Here is a 24,318-nt window from a genome sequence, read left to right as displayed (position 1 = left end):
TTGGAAGACATTGAAAATGATCAGTTCAGAGCTCTAAACTGAGGATGTTTCTGTGCTCCTTTAATCTCATGTCAAAACCTGTGGTGTTAACAGACTGATGTGGTTCACAGAACACAGCCTGATCAGAATGGATCGGTGGGTACAGAAGCAAAGAGCTTGATGAAGTCATTGTTCCACTCTTGTGGAATAGGATTGCTGCTCATTGCAAGCAGGAATCTCTTACATAAACACGTTTTTCTGCTCCGTGGCTCTGTAGCTCATGAAAAACATACTTTGATAGTGCCATACTCTATTAATATGTATTTCTTGGACTTGGTAAAGACTGGCCATTGCTTGGAGCAAGCAAAATGTGTTCCACTAACCAGAATGTGAAAATCAATCCGTGTTTTCCATTGAGCATAGCAGAGCATACCACTGGCCTGAATGAAGAGAGCTTGGCAGGAGAACAGAGCTTCAGAGAGCTGTCAAGATGTAAAAGCATAATGAAGGAGCTACAGGGCTTTTCCCCAACAACATAGCTGCTCAGAGTCTGTAAGACCCTTACAAGTCTAACAAAGAGCATGGAATGGAAATCCTGATGGAAGGAGGATACCACAAAGGGGCATGAGGCTGTAGGAGCGCTGCTGTCTCTGCTTTGGTTTTTAGTGCTGCTCTGGCTTGAGCTGTGTAACAGAACCCAGCTTGAGAGAGGATTTGAGGCTGCAGACTGTAAGAGAGTCCTAGGTAAGCTTCTCTGAATGCCAGTAGAGTGCATCTGATGTGGAGAACCCCCTGCCCAAAGGCTTTGCAGGTTTATAAACTCTGTTTGAAAGGACCCGCATCTGCAGTAGGATTTGTGCACGCTGTGCTGCTGTGCGTTCCCAGCACTTGCAGCTTGCAACTGTCTGTTGGTGTGAGGGAAGCAATGTTATGTGCTCGGGATGCTCTTTAAATATGCTGGTGAAACTGTGCCTGTCCCCAGCTTGTGCTGCTGCTGGTGACCATATGACCAGCATATGGTCCTGTCAGTGTGGCCGTGTGTCGCAGTGCTTGGTGCTTTCCAGTCCTGTGATGGAGGAGAGGGCATCAGCACAGCCAGAGCCAGCAGCACACTAGGGACAGGCTCTCCTGCCCTGTCTGTGTCTGTGGAGAGGTTGGCTGGGCTGACAGAGGTGGTGTTGCAGGCGAGTGTTGGCTCAGCAGGGCACTGCTGGCTCCGCAGGGCAGGGTTGGCTCAGCATCCCTCAGCTCGCTGTGGGTAGCTTCTTTCTGCACTTGAGCACAGCAGAAATGATGCTGACATTTCTTTTCCTCCTGTCCTTCCTCCCAGCTCCCTGCAGAGCACAAACATCCCAGCAGAGCAGTCACCCCATGAGGCAGGGAGGTTGGGGTGTCCTAGAATCGGGGATTTTGGTCTCTGCTTCCCATTCCTTTTGCATCCAGCTCAGTGGACATCGAGGTAGACTCTACCTGGATTGAAGTGCCTGTATTGACCTGCCTGGTTTTAGGTTGCAGAGGAATATAACTTGTTTTTAAAGCCTGTACCTCTACAGTTACTTGTTACCTTCTGGGTGACCTCCCAGGGTTCTGCCCCACTGCTGCAGGAAGACAACTGGGCGGACTGGGACTGTGCAGATGGTTTGCTCTAGGGGCTTCCACTTCACGTGCCACTGAGCTTTGCTTTGAGCTCTTGGTTCAAAAGGAACCCAAATTCTTCTTGTAGCTGCCAAAAGTCACCTGCTTTCATTTGAAATCATGCATAACCTGGAGAGATTGCAGGCCAGGCTGGATGTGGTTCTGGGCAGCCTGGTCTAGTTGAAGATATCCCTGCTCATTGTAGGGGGTTGGACTGGGTGAGATTTGAAGGTGCCTTCTAACCCAAACCATTCTATAACATCAAAGTTCCCTCATTTCAAGTCAAAATCAAGTCTAGGCTTGCTGAGAAAGGGTTTGACCCAACCTGTTGAAGCCATGAAATCCCACCACTGTTTCAGTGACAGGTCTTTGGAGCACTGGTAGCCCTGGGAGCGTGCAATCTCTGGTTTTTCCACTGAAGCTGTGTATAAAGGCAGGTCAGACTCTTGTCCTCTGTACCCTGACAAGAGACATGTCCCTGATGCCCTGCACAGTGCTGGGTCAGAGCCGACATGCTGCTGCTGCAGCTCAGAGCATCACTCAGAGCAGCTCTCAGGTGACTGCAGGGAGCTGAGCTTGGCCACAGTAACACCCGGGCTGGTTCCAGCAGCTCCCATCTGCCTGCACAGCCTCAGAGGGGTGGCTCCTTGGACCCAAAGGTGGGAAGTTCAAAGAAGAGCCTTTATGTGAGTGGGAATGGGCAGCAGAGAGCACCAGGCACCGAGTGAGCAAAGCCAGCACATCTCTGAATATGCCTCCCCATGAGCTCCTCTGGGGGGGGTGAAAATCTGCTGCTTCATGCAGGGAGAAGTTGTGTTGGCAAGCTGTGTTCTGGTGCCTGGCTTTGTGCACAGCATGGAAATCCTTTCCTGCCTGGTCTCTTCTAATTCTTTTTGCTGTCAGTCATTGCACATGTCATCAGTGGCTGTGGAGAAGACAGCACAGTTGGGGCACAAGCCTACTGCAGCGTGTGAAAACCAGCATTAGCTTAAAGCTTTGCACGAGAGCTGCTGGTGATTGACAGGACACACAGTGCAGTCATTGAAACCAGAAATGTATCTACTCTGGAACCTCTTCCTGGTGTCCAGGATTAAAGAGCCCATAAGGAACTGCAGTGCTGGTGCACTTTGGTGTGTGCTGGGAGCCTTGTTCAGCAGGCAGCAAGAAGAGAACTTGTGCAGCATGCTGAGGGCAGGCTCCCCCAGCCTGGCACAGCACTCAGCCTGCTCTGAGCCGCATCCCTCCAGGTTGGGATGCAGATGACACAGTGCAACCCAGCAGACTCCAGGCAGCCAAGTGTAATGCAGGTCTTTCCACTGGATTTAAGTGTGTGCTGTGAGTGTTGCACTTGAAGCAGCTGGCTTTGTGGCACTGCTGTCACCTTAGCTGATGTCAGATGCCAGCCATTTACAGTATGCGCCATCACAGCATGACTGGAGTTGGCACCACAGAGTCAATCACATGCCAGCAGCCTACTGTAAGGGTGGGGAGTGTGTGGGAAGATGGGGGGGAGAGACTCTTATAGAATGCTTTAATGATTTATTTTTAATAGCCATGTTTCAAGCCTTGGGAAGTGCTGTCCATATGCTTTTCCCTCCTGGCTGTAGTTGGCAAAGCAGCTGACGAATATGGTCCTTCAGACTCCTTCCATTTTGCTAGCAGCTAGGAATACAGCTATATTTAGCGTGTTACCAGGGCCAGCAGCAGAGGCTGTTGCTGGGTGGTGATTCCCTGCCTGCAGGTTCACGTGCCACATGGGACAGGGTGGGAATGTGCTTTCCCTGGAGGCAATGTTTGGGCTAAACCAACAGCACCAAACTGCTCTAGTTACAGCAGGCTGCTGCTCTGGTCCCAGCAGGCTCAGCACACCGTGTGCTGGTACAGGTCAGGCTCTGAGCACTGTGCCCCTTCCCGACACATGCAGAGACCCACTAAGATGCTGGGATGATGCTTCTGGGTACCACACTCTCTGCTTGATCTCTGCAGGTATTGGCACTGTCCTGTGCCCTGTGCTGGAGCCACAGCAAGTCACTGCAGCCAAACTGTGCCCTGTAGCGTGAAGACACTCAGTCTGAGGCTTAGGGGCCTGATTCCTGCTGTATGTTCCCATATTGCATCCTAGGTGACCGAGGTATAAAACAGAGTTGTCCTCATTTGTCCCCAGCCCAGTATTCACACAGCAGATTTGCTACCCGTTCCCTGTTGTTCCCCTGCTGTGTTGCAGCTGGTACTGAGAAGCGAATAATGGCAGTTCTTTGTCCTTCTGGCAGCTTGCACAGAGCTGAAACCGGTCTTGAGGAGCGTACATGTTGCTGAAGAATACTGAGAACTGTGGGTGGAAGTGTGAAGGGTTCACCCCCCCCCCCAGTGCTGGGGTTCAGAGGATACCAGGGGTTCCCATCACTTAAGAGCGAGACCTCTTGGAAGTTGGTTTGTAGTTGGATGTGTGAACTGGGAACACTGTGTTCCCATCATCTGTTCCTAAAATTCCTTGTCTGAGAGCTGAAGAACCTTCTGTGGTGTTGGTGAGCAACCCGGCTCAGCTGTGGCTCCTCACCTGTCCTGGTGAAACAGTGGTTGATGATGCTCAAGATCAAAATGATGGTGAGGAGGAGCTGGGCTGAAGGTGTGGGTTTGCATCTGAGTGATTCAGCTTTCCTGGAGCCCTGGCAGGCTGACGACAGCCGTGCTGCGCTTCACATGCTCTGCAGCAGCATCTGCACAGGGCTCAGGTCCTCCAGACACAGCTCCTCCCTGAAACCAGTAGCGCTCCAGCACCAGCAGCAGTGGTTTCTGCTCACCAAGGTCGTGCTTTATGGGCACTCTTTGTTGGTAATAAACACGTTGTGTTTACAGAACCCCCTGTTGGAATTAAACAAACTCTGCCTTGATTAAACTGTAGAACAAAGCTTCACAGCAAGCTGGGGTGGCTGGTGGCGGTGACAGGCAGAATCTCAGTTGGAATAACAGTCCTTTTCCAGCTGAAGAAGGGCCCGTAAAAACCAGTAGCTCTTTTTATCTTCTCCTTTCCTGCAGTGCAGAAACATCCACACACATTTATTCCAAATTTGGTAGAAATTAGAGTTTTCCCAACCCAAAGCATTTGTGCCAAGGTCAACCAGGAGGGATTTCTAAGGCTTGAAGGCTGGAGCTGAGAATAGAGCAGCTGCATGGCCACAGCCACCCGGCTGCACTGCAGCAGTGGTGGAGGTGGGATGCTGCAGAATGCTCTGAGCCTGGATTCTGGGTCTTGGTGGGTCCCAGAGGATGGGAAGGGCTTTAGGGGGACCTGGAAAAAGCTGCCATGAGGAGAATGACCCAAACCTGCCCAGTGCTGCTGCGTCTCCTCCTCCCAGAATTAATGCAGGTTTTTTACCTTGTAGTAGAGTCTGAGCACCCGCCAGCTGCCTGGTGCCACTTCACACAGGTGTGAGGAAGTGTGTGGTGATGCAGCCGGGGCAGTGCTGGAGGCAGCTCGTTTCTCACTGTCTGATGTCAGGTCTCGTGTTGGGAAGGGAGGGAAACAACCCACACAAGAAATGGAATTTTGGGTGTTGTTTCTGGAACTGTTGCCGCTGGTTTCTGAAAACATTGGTGTTTGTGTTAGACCGAGGATTTAACAACAAGAACATCAGGAAGCTCAACTTCTGGATGTAGCTTGATAGCACTGGATTAGTGTTACTTCACAAGAAGTCATGTTGCTCTTCACTTAAGCGTATAGAAGAGGAACAGCAGCCACCAAACTGCCTCAGCTCAGATACTTGTGTTGGTGCAGTAACTCCAACAACCCATAACCAAACCTGTGTGCCTGCCCCATGTGTCACATGCACTGAAATGCTGTTTCCTTGTGTTTTCCAGGGCCGGTGTACCCGAGAGAACTGCAAATATCTCCATCCTCCCCCCCACTTGAAAACACAGCTTGAGATAAACGGCCGCAACAACCTGATCCAACAGAAGACAGCCGCAGCCATGTTCGCTCAGCAGATGCCGTTCATGCTTCCAGGTGCCCAGCTACAGCCCATTGTGAGTTCCAGCAGTGAGTTGAGGTCACACTGCTTCATGTGTCCTTCCTGTTTGCTCATGAGACCCCAGCTCTGGGCAGTTGTTACGCAGCATCTTGTGGAGGGATGTCTGATGCTACCGTGGCATCTTCTTGCTCACAACTCCTTTCGTCTGGTTACTAAGGAGCTGTGAGGTTCAGGGCATCAGGTGGAAGGAAAGGATGTTTGACCAGTTAATTCACATGCATCCCAGAAGTCGTGAGTGGCTCAATTCCAATGGATCCTATTTTGGGTATCTGTTTTACATTGGGGTGAGGATGCTGGAGTTCTTCCAAGAGGCCAGCTGACTCCCTTGGACTAGATGCATTGTACTGCTGAGCTAAAATTGGGGAAGATGAATCCTACCCAGACCTCAATACTTTTTTCTATGCCTGGGAGTGAGACGCGTTTCACTGCAGCCATCCCAGCAGAGAGCTGTGCTAATGTCACAGCCCTGGCACTTGTCTTTCACAGCAGTGCTGTTCTATCCTAACAGCAGGAGAGATTTGCTTCTCTTCAGGTCGGGAAGGAAGCCTGTGGGAGATGGGTGTTTGCAGAGCAGGTATGGCAGAGAAGCCTTCGCTGCCTGTTCCTGGTTTTGCTTATCAGTTAGAACAGGTTTTGAGGCTGGAGAGCCCTGTTACACCAGGGAGAGGGTGGCTTGGCTCTGCTGGTTGGTGTGTCTGGAGGAGGTCACATTTATCAGCTGAGTTTGGGTCTTCCATGATGGGTATTTTAAGAAATGTCAGAGGTCTTGCAGCAGCTCTTTGGTGCTAACATAAATTACTGCATGTGTCTAACCAAGAGCTTGAGGAGGAGCAATGCAGTTAAAGCTGGGGCTCGGTATCTTTCCTGGGGCAGTGTGCACTGAAGGTGCAGGTGTTGGGTGAGGTTCCTTGTGCTGTGCCACAGGAGGTCTGGCTGGATCCTGAGAGGACACTAATAGCCTGAAGGCATAACAACTTGTGCACCAGCCTGCTCTTTCCTAGGGGTGTCCCAGCAACGGTTGCTTAAGCTCTTACCTGCTGGGATCTTGGCACCTCTTTTTTGGAGTTCCAAAGTACGGGCACATCAGAGAGAAGTCCTGAAGTCCCACAGAATGGTAGCACTCGTTTCCTTACTCTGTGCCAGAAGCAAACCCTTCCTGTTTGGGGTTTTCCTCTGTGGGGGATTCCAAGTGGACACTCTTTGGCTGTGGCAATTCAAAACATCTTTGGGATTTCCTCTTTGGAAAATTCCCATCTTCCCATTTTGCAATCTTGCAGGTCCAGTTCACACCTGCAGTTTCACTCCTGTCTTTTAAATTGCCTCTGAGACTGAATCTGGTTCCTGCTCTCATTGCAGAGGTAACTTGTCTGATGAGAAAGGTCCCTGGTTTCTGCACTGTGCCACGAGGGAGACATGGGCAAAGGAGAGAAGTAAAACCTTTGTTCTGCAGGGACTTCTCTCTTCTTGCTTTCCCACACTTGGCTGAGGGTAAAACCAGCTCTGGGTCTGATTCCTGCTGCCCAACTGGCTCCACACCACTTTCAGGACAAACAAGAGGTTGCTCTTCCAACTGCCTTTGATTCCCAAAGATGCTGCTGGTGGAAACAGGCTCTGAGAAGGTTTTTACCCTCTAAATGAGTAGGGTGCGGCCTCCTCCTGGCTACACAGAAGAGTCTTCAAAGCAGGAAGCCTTGTATCAGATGCAGCAGCAGAGCAAATTCCATGTGATCAGAAAGCTGATCAACTGGATGCCTGATTTAGTGGGACGCATGCCAGGGACGAGATTGGGAACAGCGTGCTCAAGAGCACCAAGCAGTAGCTGAACACTTGGATGTTTTAGAGGGCATTTTCACCACTAAAGGTACTGAGTTAAACCAAGCCACCACCCAAACCCCACAGCAGCACCCAGCACAGCAGCGTGTCACCCCCTTCCTGAGCTGGCACCGAACATGTGTATCTGTGAGCTTGCACCTGAACATCCACCACCAGCCCTTCTCACATCACCAGCAAGAGCTCATCATGCTGCTGCCGCAGCAGCCAGCACCCTGCTGATGGTGCTTAGTGAAGGTGGTGCTGACACAGAGCACACTGGGTGTGAGTTGGTGTTTGCTGCTGTGAGCTCATCCCTCTGAGGTCTCAGGTTGCTCTCTGGTGTTGCTGCTGACCGTTTGTGCAGAGTCACATGAATGGTGCCTGAGATGCAGTTTTAAACAGACTGCTTCGTCCAGCACTTCCAAACCAGGCTGACAAGGGCACGGGGCACAGTATTTGCTCAGCATGATGTATTTGTCTGCCAGAGACCTTGAAGAGGCCACAAAGATGGTGCCAAGTAGGAAGACTCCAGTAAAGTTTTGACTTTGGGAAGTCGAAATTCACCTTGACTGCTGGTTGAGCTGTGCTAGAAGCTCTCTGGGCTGGTTGTGTCTCTCTCTGTTGACTCTGTAAAAGTCAGGTTGAAGGTAGATAGAGCTGGGCGCTGGCATTGATACAAGTGCCATTTTGCTCAGTGCTCTGTCTTGTTTCTCAGATATGCCAGAAGTGCTGCACCCTGGCCCTGTTACTCTCTCCATTCTGCTTTATCCCTTTGCAGCAGTGTGGGACAGATGTTTGGAGTTGGCCATGGAGATGCTTCAGCACAAGATTCAAACTGACCCAGTGGAGCAGGGCAGTGGCTGCTGTGTGGTGCTGACATTAACTGTTCCTGAGCAGGCAGTTGGGTACAGCACAGTGGTGGTGCCTCCACTCCTGCTGGCAGCTGCCTCTGCTGCTGCCCTGGGGTGTTTTTCCCTCCCTGTTTGTTTTCAAGCTCTTCATCATCTTCATTACAAAGGAGATACTGAGGTGCTGGATTGAGGCCAGAGAAGGGCAATGGAGCTGGTGCAGGGCCTGGAGCACAAGAGAGATGGAGAATGGCTGAGGGACCTGGGGGTTCAGTCTGCAGAAGAGAAGGCTCAGGTGGGACCTGATGGCTCCCTACAAGTGCCTGAGAGGAGGATGGAGCCAGGAGGGGCTGGGCTCTGCTCCCAAGGAACAAGGGATGGGACAAGAGGAAACGGCCTCAAGCTGCACCAGGGCAGGTTTAGATGGAGCTGAGGAACAATTCCTGCCCCAGAGGATGCTCAGGCATTGGAACAGGCTGCCCAGGGCAGGGCTGCAGTCACCGTCCCTGCAAGTGTTCACACAGCGTGGAGACGAGGCCTCAGTGCCATGGGTTAGGGGTGGCCTTGGGAGGGCTGGGAACGGTTGGACTGGAGGAGCTTAAAGGGCTTTTCCAATCTTGGTCTTGACAGCTGTGATCAGCCATGTCCCTGCAGATACCCCAGCCTGTAACCAAGTCCTCTGTCCCCTCTGGGGCAGTGGGACCCTGCTGCCACCCCTTGGTGCTGATGGAGGGGTTGAAGCACAGAGTGAACAACTTGCTTGGGCAGTGATGCTTGGAACAAGTGCTGGAGCAGATTTCAGCAGGTGCTTGGGGTATGTGTTTGTTCCATGCAGTGAAAACCCATCCATCTCTCAGGCTCTAGTCAAAGACACGTTAGGAATGAACAAACACATGTGCCCTAGCCCACCTGGGAGCTGGTGTCTGCCAAGAGACAGTGCTGTGGGGCATTAACACCTGACTTTACAGCAGCCCATAAAGGAGAGATCTTTTGAGCTGGGAGTGTGTCTTTGTGATCTGGTTGAGGAAGCAAGCATCTGTGGCAGTAGGTAGTTGATGCTTTGGCTGGTTGGTTTCATTCTGGCGTGCTCAGCCTTCATGTTAGAGAGTGGTTTTACAGCCAGGTCCATGCAGTTGCATTGGAGGGAACACAGGTTTCTTTCTTTTACTGACCAGCATCAATTGTGCTTGCAGTCTCGGGGCCTTCATCCTTGTCAGTGTGAGATCTTTATCTTCTACATTTCTATCACCAGACTGTAATAAAAGCTGCCACTGGGCTGGTGTTTTTGTGTTTTCCATGTGTAGCTGCTTAGCAGCGCGCTGTCTGCCCTCCTTCAGGCCATCAACACCTCTGCATTTATGCTGGGTCTCTCATTTTCAGACTTTCCCTTTGGAGGGTCTGAGGTAACTGGGAATCAACACATCCTGGCTGAGGCAGTGCTTGCGTTGGGCACCACACCAGCCTTTCTCCTCTCACCCATGCTGTGTTTGCTCTCCAGCTTTAGCACACTTTCTGCTGAGCAAATTGAATGCAGCTTCTGGTTTGTTAACAAAATCAGCTGTGCCGTGGTCTGTCCTGATACTTGGGAAGACAAGCTCCATAGCTCCAAACATCCCTCTTTCCTCCTTTTGGCTCCCGACTCCTTACCCAGGCTCCTTATATATTAGGTGCTGGAAAAACACAGGGTAGATTTGCCCACGTATTTGTGCAAGCCACATGTGCTGCAAGGTCTGCTACTGGACATGTCAGCCCCAGCATAACCCTGTGCAGACTGACTGCGCTGGAGGAGCTCCTTAAAACAGCATTTGCAGTGCAAATGGTGGCAGAAGCTCAGCAGATGCCACTGTAATTACTGGTGCATGCACAAAAGATACCAGTCCGATGGAAGTGTTCATGGAGTCACTGTGTTTGAAGATCCTGACAGAGTTTTCCCAGCAGCAGAAGGTGTAATGTGTCTGGGAGCCACAGTGAACTGAAAGAGGGAAGAGAATTAGTTCATAAAGGGCCATGAACTGGAGCATCTCTGGGTTTAATGGTTAAAATCTCCCATCAGCTGAAGCAGGTTTTACCTTGGACTCAAAAGAAGGGAAATTGGGAATCTCTGCCAGGAAGAGGATTATTCTGCTGCACTTGAAGTGCCCAGCACTGCTGATTCAGGAGGCTGTCTCATTGCTGAGGCATAGAAAGAGGGACATGTGCTGGCAGTGACCTGTCATCCCCTTTCCCATCAGCTCAGGAGCTGTTTGCTGTCACTCTGACCTTAGGAAGAGGCCATCATTAAGCTAAAGAGAGATCAGAACAGCTTGGCTGCTGTTCCTGTGGGCTGGCTGCTTTCAGATCGCAACAAGCAGAGTATGAAGGGATGAAGATGCACACATTGTCCATGTGTGGTTTCTTTTAGAAGCCCCCAGGACTAAAAGTACCAAAATAAAAGCAAGGAGGGGATGATGTGTGTGGCCAGAAAACCCACTGAAGGCCATTTTGTGAACACACTTGTGTTTATTGCCAAGTAGAGGCTGTAGTTACCAAGGAGAGCATCACCTGTGCCTGCAAACAGGAACAGCTTTAACTATAACCCAGAGCTGGCAGTGGAGCCTGCAGGACAGAAGGCTCTTAGGGAGACCTTAAGAGTGGCTCCAGTGCCTGAAGGGGCTACAGGAAACCTGGAGAGATGCTTTTAGACAAGGGCCTGTAGGGACAGGCCAAGGGGAATGGCTTTAAGCTGCCAGAACAGGGGAGACTGAGATGAGCTCTTAGGCAGAAGCTCTTCCCTGGGAGGGTGCTGAGGCGCTGGCACAGGGTGCCCAGAGAAGCTGTGGCTGCCCCATCCCTGGCAGTGTTCAAGGCCAGGTTGGACACAGGGGCTTGGAGCAGCTGCTGCAGTGGAAGGTGTCCCTGCCTGTGGCAGGGGTTGGAGCTGGAGGAGCTTTAAGGTCCCTTCCAACACAAACCACCCTGGGGTTCTGTGAAGTAGCGGATGGGGTTATCTCCTTCCAGGCTGTGCAGCTGCAGTTTATGTTGGGGCACCCGTATGGGGACAGCTTTACAGTGTAGACATCCAGAAGCTGAGACATTTGTTTGGGAATGAGAAGTCTGTTTAATTTGGGCCTGCTGTAATTGCTGGCATGAAATCCTTAATTGTGTCATTAAACTGTAAAGATCATCAATATGCTTTGATCTGAGAAATAAAGATGCCTTGTGTTTCTGAGTCACTATCTGTGAGTCAGGAGGAGCGAATGGATCACAAGGAAACGGTGGTAAATGAATAGATTGGAGAGCCCAGCATCTGATACTGCAAATCAAATTGTCTAAAAGGATTGATTTGATGCAAGGCTTTGGTGGGTAATCTAAGACACAGCTTTTTAACTAATGTTCTGTTTTTCTTCTTTCCATCCCCAGACAACGTTTCCTGTGACTCCATCGCTTGCAACAAGCCCCACGATGGCTTTTAGTCCCTACCTGAGTCATATTTCTCCTGGGATGGGATTGGTTCCTGCAGAGCTGTTACCAAATACTCCTGTCCTGGTTTCTGGAAATCCTACTGTTACAGTACCAGGAGGCTCTGCTGGGCAGAAACTGATGCGTACGGATAAACTGGAGGTATTTGGGTGTCTGATACGATGCTGCTGATGGGAATGAACAGGAGGTGTGGTTCCGGCTGCTGCTCAATGCTTGAGCAGATTCCCATGAAGGGCCTGATCGCAAATCCTTGAAAGTCACTGGGAATTTGGAAATACTCTTGTGATGGCAGTGGGTGCTGGAGCAGGCTGGGATTGTTGGTTTCTGTGCTTTAAAAATGCAAGTGGATGGTTTGCCCTTTCACTGAGCTGAGTGGGAGCTGATTTGAAAGTATCAGACACTTCCCTTTTGCAGAGGTGGCTTTACTGAACTTATACAGAAGGCTTTCCGCATTGCACTGTTGGGAGTTGGGAGTATGGGGCATTAGAAAGATGTCTCCCTCCCCACACTTGGCTGGGCTTGCTGGGACTTAGTGTTAGCAGATGTCTTTCAAACGTTAAGCAGAGGCTCTGCAGGACATAAAGGCTGAGGACCTGAATTCAGAGATCCCTGCAGGTGTAAATTATAACATAGGGAAGGGTATAATTTCAAAGCATGTTGGTTTGTGTCATGTTCTTTCTATCACTTTACCTTTCTCCACACTCAGTCTTACAGTGCATAAGTACATAACCTACACCACCAGCTGTAGTCCTCAGCAATTCCCCTCAGTTCCTCAGACAAGGAAACCTTTTTCTCTGCTTTTGATGCTTCAGTGGTCATAACTTGGGAGGATCTTCAGCGTATTCATAAAGCCAGCAGTTCTGGCAGCACCTCCTGAGCACACTGCAGCGTGATCAAATGCACTGTCGCTAATGCCACCGTTTTATTGTGGAGAGCAGTGAGATTCTGTATGTGAAAGAGGCTACTCATATTTAGGAACATGTACTTGCAAATAGCAGCAGTGTGGAACATTTAGGATGAAAGGATCTACCCAAGGGTGTGCTTCATAAGAAACACATAACCCAGGTAAGACACAAGTGGCAGTTGTAACATTCAAGCTTTAGAGGCAGGGGAGAAATCCTGAGCTCTGGAAGTTATGGTCAAACAGCATTGACTTCCTGAGGTGGTTTTCCAGTCTATACAAGTTCTGTATTTCCCTTGTGCTTGGTCATAGGCCCTGATAATGTTGTGGGGGTTTTTCATATCCTGAACCAGCTGTGAGTCGCACCAGTTGCGGCTGTGACTGTTGGTCTGTGTGCTGCCTAAGCATGGGTGTAGAATACACACGTGGTTTAATGTGGCCAATTGCACTGATAACTCTGTGTTTCAAACACTGACTGAGGAGTAAGGTAATGTTCACTGTGACTTCCTTTGAAGGTGTGTCGGGAGTTCCAGCGTGGGAATTGCACGCGTGGTGAGAACGATTGCCGCTATGCTCACCCCATAGATATCGCAATGATAGACACAAATGAAAACACTGTCACAGTCTGCATGGATTACATCAAAGGCCGATGCTCTAGGGAGAAATGCAAGTACTTTCATCCCCCTGCACACCTGCAAGCCAAAATCAAGGCAGCTCAACACCAGGTGAACCAGACAGCTGCAGCTGCAATGGTAAGCATGAGTTCTTCTCAAGCTCTATTGAACATCACTGAGAGATTTCAGTTGTGTCACATGTGGTGTTTGGGGGAAAACAGAGCGCTTTGTAAATGGCTGACTGAGAACATGTGCAGTGTGAAATCCCTCTCTTCATCCCTTCTATGTGCTCACCATAGCATGAAGCCCAGAGTGACACAATGCAGCCTGTCAGTTAGAGACATGGTGGCAAACCCTGACATGACACCATGACATGACATGAACACAACACCTGGAACCAGCATCTTCCCTGGCTAAGTTGTAGGTGTCAGTTCAGCTTTTTCAGTACACAAGGAAAAGCAAAGACTGCTCATCCCATAATACATCTTTCGCAGGGAGATCCTGGCCTGTTGAAGTTGGTAGCAGAATTTCCACTGACTTAAAAGCAGACAAGGTGTCAATTGTTTGAGGTTAGCAAACTTGGGCCAGGTACCTTAGTGAAGTAACAGGGCTCCAACCAAGGGTGACCTCCTGGCCTATTTGATACTTGGGACCTGGTAGAGATGGTCCCACCTGCATTTTAATCTGAATTGTGACTTCTCTGACACCTACAATTGGGAAAACGAGTCGAGGAAGACTGATCAGATAAAAATTCCCATCTGGAGCCAGTGTTTGCCATTCTGTTGAGTTTGGTTTAATAGCACCTATTTATTCCAGCAGTGGGAGAGCTGGGATATTCAGCGTGGGAAGGGAAGAAGAGGCCCAGGGGGATCTTACCCACATGTATAAATTCCTCATGGGGGAGGTAAAGAAGACAGAGACAGACTCTCCTCTGTAGTGCCCAGTGAAAGGACAAGAGGCAATGGGCACAAAGGGAAATTCAGGAAATTCCATGAAGGTGGTCATCAAACACTGCAACAGGCTGCTCCATCCTTGGAGATACTCAGAACCTGCCTGGCTGCAGCCCTGAGCAAGCTGCTCTGGTTAACCCAGCTTTGAACAAAGTGTTGGTCTGGATGGTCTCTAGGACTCCCTTCCAGCCTCACCTCTTCTGTCATTATGGTTTTATATACAACTATTCTTAAAAGGGTTCTTGTCTCCTTTTGGATATAAGTCACTAGAAGTTTTCTAAATCCCTCTTCTTTGAAGACAGTAAAAGAGGAGGTTGCTTTGCATTCATGGTGAAGCAGAATGCAAACCCAGGATGATTCTAGGAATTAAAACAACTGCTCTCCTTGTAGCATAAGTGTTACCTGGAATATAATTTGAAGAACCCATTTATACTCAGAATTTATTTGTCCTGCAGTTTATTTATGAGATTTCTTACTATTTTTATGACTGTTGAGGCAAGAGCCCAGGTCTTGTTGAAAAAGAACCTTCTGAAATGAAACTCTTTGTGTTCTTCACAATTGAATCTTTACTTTTTCACTCATTATATAGGGCACTGCTACTTGACCAAAGCCAACACATGTTTTATTCATGCTTCTGGCTTCTGTTAAAAATGTGATTAACCTTATTTGTGTGCTGCTAACTAAAACCTTTAAAATATTTATTGATGGCTTGTTGCATCACCCCTGCTACTAAAGCAGCTTACATTATTCATTGACTTTTCAAGGTTTGATGCTTTTATTGTACCTGTTGAGGAATAAGACTTTAATAAGGGGAAGAATGGTGCCTGGGTGTCTTGGATCAAAAAACATATGCTAGAAAAATGGGTGTTCCTCCTGAAATAGATTTGGAATTACGTCAAATCCAAACTCAGAAAAGATTTCTGAGGAACCCAGTCCTGCATTTACATGACATGCACAAGTGGTAGCTTTACTTTTGCTTGGCTGAAGTCAGTGCGACGCAGGCAGATGGGCTGGGTCAGGCTCAGTCCCCAGTTTAGGATGGCACTTAAGCATGTGCTTAAACAGTCTTTCTTGACTGGTGGTCGTGCCCTTGCCATGAGCACTCCTGCTGACCTCTGCATGGTGCGGAGCTGCAGAAGTAGGGCTGCAAGTCCACTCGTAGGTGCTCATCCCTGAGTGCTCCTGACCGACTGCAGCAGGCAGTGGAGCAGCTCTGGAGCACGTGTCCCACAGTGATATCTCTTTACTTCAAAAACTTACTCAAAACAGAGAAAAATAGGAACAGAGAAGCTGTGGCTGCCCCATCCCTGGCAGTGTTCAAGGCCAGGTTGGACAGAGCTTGGAGCAAGTTGCACCAGTGGAAGGTGTCCCTGCCCGTGGCAGGGGTTGAAGCTGGATGTGCTTTAAGGTCCCTTCCAACCCAAACCAGGCTGGGGTTCCATGAAAACACCTGATGAGTCTGTTCCGTTTCTTCTTAATGCATTGTATAATGCACTCACTTGTTTGTTTGTTTTCTCTGTGCCTCCACAAACATTGCTCTCTCTGGACACCTTTGCTTGCTGGTTTGGTCCCTGTGCTTGTCTCCCTCCCCAGCCCATTGCCACTGTGTGCTCTGCCTGCTAATTAACCCTCAGCCAGCTGTCACATCAGCACCTGTGGAATTAAAGCTGTAGATGACATAAGAACCTCTCACTCCTGACTGCTTATAGCTGGCATAGAGACAGCCCCAAAGCGAGCACAAGCTGTGACCTGGATCTTGCCTCTCTGCCCTCCCCAAGAGCCACCTCTCTGAGGAGACTGGGAAAGCCCTTTAGCTCCCTTCCCCTTCTGACCTCCCCACTGAACAAAAGCCCATCAGATAAGTTACTTTTACTAGTCTTCCTGTCCTGAAGCATCTGAAGGTTTGCCGCTGCCTTGCTGGAGTGTGTCACCTCCTCTGAACCCTTCAGGAAGGCTGTGCCAGAGAAGGACTCACAGCAGTGATAAGAGCCGTGTATAATCTTCAGAGGAAGCTGCTCAGCTTGCTTCTGCTGCATGCCAGGGAGTGGGAGCTGCCTCTGCCCTCTCACAGGTCATTTTGTATTGTTGTGCCTTGGACTGATGCAGCCAGATGCAGACCCAGCCCCTCTTCCCTACAGACAAAGGGGTGGAAGTGGGATCTGCTCCCAGGAGATAGTGATGGGAGGATAGCTCTGAGGTTATTTAATTGTTTATTGCAAACATGTAATCCAGGCCTTGTCTTGCAAAAGAGTAACAAGAGAGGGTTGGTAACCAGCATGGGGGGAGTTCTGACTTCCATCCTTGGCAGTGTTCAAGGCCAGGTTGGACACAGGGGCTTGGAGCAAGCTGCTCCAGTGGAAGGGGTCCCTGTCCATTGCAGGGGGTTGGAACTGGATGAACTTTAAGCTCCTTTCCAACACAAAGCACTGTAGTCAGAGGGAGCACACAGGATTGTCCTGTAGAGAGCCAGTACATACCAGTAAGGTCTCAAAGCCTTCAGCTGTTCTGCTTTTGGCACTGCCATTAGGGGATAATGGGGTTTTTGGGGTGGCTGACAGCCTTTGGCCAAGAAGCAAGGACTCAGAAGTCATTATGTGCCTGCCTGGCACAGTTGCTTTGCTATAATTAGCAGGGTTTTTTCTGGGGCAGGTTTTGGAAGCATCTGAAAAGGAATGCTTAGCAATCGGGCACTGTACAGAGTGTGGATTTAAGCAGCAAGTTCTTCACTCACTGTAAACCTGTAAAATACCTCTGATGTATGTGGAGCTACTCCAGGCTCTGCAAGCTGCAGCTCTGCCCTGTGCCTGGAGGGACACTCATGTAGCTGCCATTAAGTAGACAAGATGTGGATAGAGTCAGATTTAACATAGGTGTCAGTCAGGGCTTACCTAGAAATGGGAACTCTTAGATCTGTACCTAAAAGACCTCATCCTAAAATGGGGATCTTAAGCAAAAGACTTTGGTGTCTCAGCCTGATGTTGTCCCATGTTTGAGTGGTGTCATTTGGTACTAGCCAGAAGAAATCTGAGAAGACGGAGCCCTGCTGCTGGCACTGATGCCTAGCAGTAGCAGAGGATGTGTGCATGTCTGAGGGCAGTTTTGCAAATGCAGTTTATTCTTCTTATTTTTTCTTTTAAATATTAAACCTATCCAAAACTCACCATGTAAATGGAGATAGGATGGAGTAGCGTTTTGCCTGGAAGTCTCTTGCTTAACATAGGTGAGCAGTCTCCTATAGAAAATTAAAGTGAAGTCTGTCTCTGGATGGTGACAAACTATTGCAAGCTTTCACTTACATTCTGTTGTGTGCTGGGCTTTGTAACACTTGAAAATCCCTTTGCTTGTGTCCTTCCATGTGAATACTATGTGTTTGCAGCCTCAACCCTTCACTAGCCAAGCCTCCTCCATGCCTGCCCTTCACTGTCACCTCTTAATAAGAAAAACCCAGAAAACAGGAGGGATAACTCTATTTCAGTCATGGCTTTGCTCCATGATACAGAACAAGTAGGCAGAAGTAACCTGATTCTGCATGACTTCCACGTGCATAAGGCTCCCTGACGTCAGTGGGAGCGTTATGTGCACAAGGGCTGCAGGGCAGAATTAAAAAGGACCCTTTTCTGTCACAGCGTGCAGAAAAAAACGTGCTTTCTACTCGGGTACAATGAAAAGCTGTAAATCATTAGAAACATTCCTGTCTCCTGAGAACCTGACATACTGCTTTGCTGTTGAGACATGCTTGGGTGAATGACGAGTAACTGAGAAAAGTTCCTGAGTTGGGTTAGTGCTTTTTTTACCAGCTCTGAACAGGTTTGACAGGCTGGAAGAAGCTCCGTGGTGTGATAGAGCAAAAAGAGGAGAGCTGTCAATGGCTTTTGCACTGTTAGTAACAAGTGAGCAGCCCTGAACTGGTGGAGGCCACCTTCTAGGAGGTGGGAACAGGTCCAAATGAGCTGATGCTGAACTGTGCCACTGGTGTGAGTAGTGGAGGATCAGGCCAGTTCTTGACCATGTTGCTCAGCCTCTCTGCTAACAAGTGGAAATGCGTTTTACTATGAATGTAACACTACACATGTAACTGGCAGCACCTAGTGCTTTATCACCTGGACACGGGGTTGGCTGTGCACGCTTCCACACGTGCACACATACATGTAAGCAGGAAAAGAAAAGCATCCCTTTTTCCATGGCATTTGTTGCTCATGCTGATCTTCTTGGGTTTGAATCTATTGTACTTCTCTTACTTGGTATGTTTTTAAATGCTTGTTGCCTGCAACTGCTCCTTGTAGTATCCTGTCCAGGTGATCACCTCTCCCCTTCCTTCTCCTCACCCTTTTTCTCCCTGTGTGCCCAAGTCAGTCCTGCTGAAGAGTTCCCTTAGCATCTCTCCTTCTAGACTCTGCCCCTCCTGGTGCATTTACTAACTGCTTGCCTAGTGAAAAGATTCCACCTACCACTTCCAATGTGCCTTAGCTGCTCTTCTCTTTCCTGTCTCACTAAGTTGACACAGTTGCAGGTGATTTGCAGCCAGGCCCCTTGATGATTTAATGCATGTTTGATCTACATCTGGGCCCCTTGTTTCACTCCACTTGTGTTTACTGACTCCCTTATCCACAGGCCCTGCCGCCTGGTGCACTTCAACCTTTACCAAAGAGGCCAGCACTTGAAAAAAACAATGGTGCCACCACAGTCTTTAACCCAAGCGTTTTCCACTACCAACAGGCTCTAGCCAACATGCAGTTGCAACAGCCTGCATTCATCCCTACAGGTAAGTGGCTCCCAGCATCATAGTTGTCGTTTTGATGACCTAGGCGTTGAGCTCATAAGCAGATTTGTAAGAGTCCTTAGCACAAAGAGTATCGGTGTGTAGTTTTCATGTTAAAAATGGATGAAAAGTTCATGTTTGTTGTTTGACTTTTCCTTCCCCCTGCCCCCACCTACTACAGTTTAGAGCTTTTTACTTTAAAGAGCCCTTCTTAGCCCTTTTGGTTATGGTTTTGGGGTTTTTTTTTTTAACTAAGAGAAATGTCTGCATGTTTCTGGAATTCATACTTTCTGTTTCTGCTCCTTACGGTTCAGCTGGTTAATTCCAAATTAATTCTTTGACTCCTGCCTAGCACCCTTATGGACTCATGTTAAAATGTCTTATGGACCTCTATGCCTGCTCACTTGAAGCTGCAGGTATCTTTCTGAGCTTCTGTCTCAGTGACCTACGTATGCCAGCAGCCATGGTGCTTATAGAGGGAACAGTTCTTCTTCAGTCAATACAAATTACATAGTTCTCTTTAAAAGCATATCTTTCCCTCGTGCTTGGCTTTTGAGCAGTATGGTAGCCTGAGCTTTTTAAAAGCAATTTAACTCCCAGCTCTCATTGTACCTTTAAGGTCTCAGAGTAAAATTGAAAGATGCAGTTCAGTCATTCATACAGGAGTGGAAATGAGGTGGCAGCATGACTGCTGACTAGCCAGTTAACCTCTGCTCACTGCAGCCAAGTGCCAGACAAAACCTGCTTAGAATAGAAACTAGTGTAAGTGGCTGAGTGAGGAATATTCCAGAGTTGATAGCTCATTCTTTACTATCATTATGATCCTTGCAGAACATCATAAGACGATGCACAGCCCATGTGTTTAATGTTTAATGCTGTATTCACTTGGCAAATTGTATTTTAAAAAGTACCCAGAGTGTTTGTCTGGGCTGCCCCTCAGGCTGAGCATGGAGCGGACCTGCACCTTGTCCTTGCTGCTTCTGGGGGTCAGGGGAAAAGCCTCAGACAATAGTCCTATGGTGAGACCAAATTGTGTCTGGTGTGAGTCCAGAGAGGTAGGACCTAAACCCTGTGCTCATGCGACCTTTCTGTTATGAGAGCACTTGGGGCCACTCAGAACTCGGCAGCTGCCAAGATGTTCTTCCAAGGAAGTGGAGCCTTGTATGGAAGGACGGAGGGATGCAAGCAGTAGCCTCCCTCCTTGTTCCCTGCAAAATGCTCTTGGAGGGGATGGGCTGAGCTGACCTTTGGCAGATCTGTTAGGTGCCAAATGAGATGCTTCTCCGGGAAACACTGACACCTTTGGGAATGCCGAGTCCCTTGCTGGCTGCACGCTCCTCTTTCTCGAGGTCACAGAGTTGTCATAAGGACACGCACCATTGATTAGGCTTTACCCAGCACTCCCCCTGCTCTTGTCTCCTGGCAATGAAATTAATGCAGGGCTGATGCATACAGGTCTGTGTGCTGTCTGGGGACGTGAGTGCTGGGCAGAGCAGCACATTTCCAATCAGAGCATGGATCTCTGATGAATTGATGTTACGCATCCCCATTTTCCCTTATGCATCACACTGCAGATGTGGTCTCAGCCTTTGCAGAGCTCTGGAAAGCAAAGCAGGGAAGTGGCACGTAGCAGTTCACACCGTGGGGAGGGGAAGCAAAGTGAGCTGCTGCTTTTCCTGTTGTCTCCTGTTCAGTTATTGAGAGATCAGTCCCATGGAGGGAGAGGGGGAGTCAGGGTGTCTATTGAAAATGACATCGTCACTACAATTGTTTCAAGTCCAGAACAAAACTGCCTCTTTCAGCTTAAACTGGAGACTTTGAAACCGCAGTCCCTGCTTGCAGGAGTGAATTGCTTTTGGAAAGTCAGTTTTAACATGAGTGTGACATTCCTCTAAGGGCAATTTGTTTTCTGCTGACATGATCAGAAAGAAATGGACATACCTGGTACCAAAACCCCCGCAAACAGCCCTGCTTTGTAGGATAGATGAATCTTTTAATACCAGGCTGGGAGGAGAAAGATATTCTCCAAAAAAATGCAAGAATTAATTTGGTTTGCTATGATCTCTTAAACCTGAGTTTAAACTACTTCTGTACCAATATGCAGAATCTGTTTGCATGTGCTTAAATACTGAATGCTGCAAAGAGAATACCTGCTTTTTAGTTAAAGTGATATCTAACACTGAAGCTTCACTAATGAAATATCCCTTTTGTTCATCTTTCCACGCTTCAATGCATGGTGTGCAGGGTCAGTTCTGTGCATGACACCCACTGCAAGCGTTGGTAGGTTTCTCTACACAAACTTCTCCACTTTTCCTAATCTGAAAGAGACTGCGAGTTAGTATGTGTCAGTGAGAACCTGGGTGCCTGAGTGGTGTGACTGTCCATCCGCTGTCTTCTTTGAAGCTTAAATGGTTATATCCCTTTTAATTTCTGTGCAGTGCAGTGTTTCATGTGACTAATAAGAGAATCCAAGGTGATGTGTTCCCACCCCTGTATAGTTCTACTGCAGAGACAAAAACTTGTCACTTAAATGTCTTTACAAGCCATTGAGTCATCCAGCAAAAGGAAATGGCAAAGGAAGGATCCTGTTGGTTTAGGTTTTGTATCGGGCATCAGGTGGATTAGAGCTTGGAATCGTGATTGTCTTTCTGAGGCTATTTTAGGAGACTGGCTTAATAAAGGTGCTGAGGAGGAACACATCTGGGGTCAGCCCCTCTGCCAGAGCAGGGCTTAGACCATGGATTGGCTGAAGACTCCTCTCTCTAGTGCAGTGTCAGGTGTGCAAGCACAAGGGGCCGTAAGGAGGTGCTGCTGCTGGTGCACATAGGATGCAGTGAGGTGGCAGGGCTGAGTACTCGCTCATGGGTGCTGCAGGGATCCACTATGTTCAGGCTCAGCATCTAGGTCTTACTGGGAACTTGTGCAGGTCTTTGAGGAACCTTCCCGTCTGCAGCTGCTGGGCAGAGCAGAGTGGGTGAAAGCTGAGCTTTCATCCTCCAACCAAGGTTATACAAGAGTACCAGCATCCAGGCATGTCTGCTTCAGCCAGAGGGATAGGGGCATGAGCAGGAGTCCTGGGAAGGGTGCAGGGCTTTTGGGGAGCAGGTCTGAAAGCTTTGGCAGGAATGGCTAAGCACTCTGCTCTTGAACCCTGTAGTGCAGGGAGGACACACCACTTGCATGGCAGGGAGCTGAGCCCCTCAAACACCCCAGGGCCATGGCTGCTGGAGTGGAGGGGAAGGCCGGTCTGCTTCGCTGCCGCATGACTGAGGGGATGGACAGGCCTTCCCACAAGCTCCCCAGCCCCACAGATTCCCCGTGGGTTTGGGGCATGCCCGTGTGTACCCCAGAGCATCACTCCAGCCCCATGCTCTGCGGCACAAGCAGCTTCAGGAGGCTGCCAAGCTCCCTGCTGCCACGTTGTCCTTTGGATGCTCCTTCTGCAAATCGTAGCTGTTCAGATGCATTTTGTGTATTTTCCCCTCTTGGTCCCTTCCCCTCTCCATCCATCCCCCCCTCCCCTTCCCTGCAAGAGGGGCGTTTTGCCACATCCCCTAGGATTAGGGTGGGAAGGAAGCACGCTGTGTCCGGGGAGAGCTCACTCAGGCTGCCCACTGCTCGTGTGCCGTGCTCCAGCTCTGTCCCAGCCCGGAACATCGTCACTGCTAGAGCGGGGCAGCAAACCCGGGGAGGGGGCTGCTGCCAAGTGCATCGTGTACCTGTGGTGGCTGGCGGGGACGGGGAGGGGAGGGAAGGGGACCAGCTTTCCCAGGCGGGCGGGAGGGTGCGCTTGCCAAAACGTCCCCAGCCAGAGGACCGCGCACTGGCTGCGTCTAACTCCCCACGGGTGCGAGCTGACGTGGGCTTTTGCTAGCACACCCACCCTCTCCCCCCTTTGGAAATGTGTCCCCTCGGAGTCTAATACATCATTGTTCTGCTTATAAATGTACTAAGTGTTGAGAATGTTTTGGTTTTTTCCTTAATTATAATTGTAATTGGCTTTTCCCCTTCTCTCTTGTTTATTTTTTTCCCAACGCTGTCTTGCTTTGCACTGTGATTGCATGCTGCGCCCCGATGTGTCCTTCATGACGATGTCACATGGCTTGTTGCTGTGATTCCTGCCACGCCCCCAAATCCACCACATGTTGCCATGGTTACCTAAACCAACCAAAACAAACAAACAAACAAAAATATATATCTATATATATGCGCTCCACCCTCCCGTATGTCGCTTCCATGGTTCCCCTCCGAAAGTGCCCATGATGCACGGTGCTACGCCCACCACTGTGTCTGCAGCAACAACTCCTGCCACCAGCGTCCCCTTCGCTGCAACAGCTACCGCCAATCAGGTTTGGCCCTTTCAATGGCTTTCTTTCACGTGTTCAGATCTCGAGGACCGGGCGAGGGCCGGATCCTGTGCGGGGTCCGGAGCGCCCGGTTCGGCGCAGGCTCGGGCGTGCGTGTGCGTGTGAGTGTGTGTGTGTGTGAGAGGGGATTGGTGAGGGGGCACCGGCCGGGCCTGCCATGGGCCACAGCAGGGATGGGCGATGGGCAGGGTTGGAGATGCTTCTCCAAAACTGAGCAGACACCTCACGTTGGGTCCTGGAAACCAGGCTGCAAAACTCCCAGCGTGGTCGCACAAGAGCTGCAGCGCTTCTGCTTTCAGTCTCAAGCAGAAATGCCACCCTGAGCATCCTTCCCAGTGGTATTTTGGCATGTCCTGCCCTGGCTGGAAAGTGGAAGTGGAAACACAAAGTGGCCTCTCCCCAGCGCAAGATTGGACTCTAAAAACTACCCCAAAACCCCCCACAGTTGGGGGTGAGGCTCTCAAATCTGAAGCTCAATTACCCCAGCAGCAGCACATCACCCATCCCTGCAGAACTGCCTGTGGATGTGCAGTACGTGCTGTTGTAGCACTGTCATAAGTGTTCAGGATTCCATGCATGTCTGCCGAGCCATGATTCTCTCCAAAACTTTCCTCTGAGGATACTGAGTTGTGATGGCTGCTTCCGCACCAGTCCTGAACTGTATATGCACAACCCGTCCTAGTGATGCTTCCTGACAATTTGGTGTGCCACAACTTCTCCCAGTTAGACCAGAGGCATTTCAAACACTTGGGGTTTTGTATTCCCCCCTTCCCCCCCCTCCCCCCAGTGCTAATCCTAGCTTTTTGATTTGTCATGCTCTCAGGTTTAGAGCTATTGCAAAGAAAACGGGGTGTCACTTTGTTCTGCAGGGGCTGTTAGCTGTGCCAAACATCAGCAGTATCTCAGGGGGCATCCTCTAGTCTTTTGCTAGTGCCAGGGTGTGAGGCTTCCAGTCAGTTTGGCCTT

General features: G+C 49.5%; 1 protein-coding gene across 5 annotated transcripts in view; it reads left to right on the top strand.

Moving 5' to 3' along the window:
• Positions 1 to 24,318, top strand: part of MBNL3 (muscleblind like splicing regulator 3) — a 75,809-nt gene that overhangs the window by 46,097 nt on the left and 5,394 nt on the right. For 4 of the 5 annotated variants that reach the window (XM_034063530.1, XM_034063528.1, XM_034063529.1 and 1 more), the window contains exons 3-7: positions 5,473 to 5,637; positions 11,702 to 11,902; positions 13,178 to 13,414; positions 18,838 to 18,988; positions 23,240 to 23,334. In XM_034063530.1, coding sequence (XP_033919421.1) covers positions 5,473 to 5,637; positions 11,702 to 11,902; positions 13,178 to 13,414; positions 18,838 to 18,988; positions 23,240 to 23,334 — 849 coding nt within the window. The remainder of the gene's footprint in view (positions 1 to 5,472; positions 5,638 to 11,701; positions 11,903 to 13,177; positions 13,415 to 18,837; positions 18,989 to 23,239; positions 23,335 to 24,318) is intronic. The other variant, XR_004549666.1, reaches the window with a different exon arrangement.

Source organism: Melopsittacus undulatus, chromosome 6 (assembly GCF_012275295.1).
Source record: "Melopsittacus undulatus isolate bMelUnd1 chromosome 6, bMelUnd1.mat.Z, whole genome shotgun sequence".
Lineage (NCBI taxonomy): Eukaryota > Metazoa > Chordata > Aves > Psittaciformes > Psittaculidae > Melopsittacus > Melopsittacus undulatus.
The sequence above is the reverse complement of the archived record's forward strand: the minus strand, read 5'-3'. Positions and strand labels throughout refer to the sequence as shown.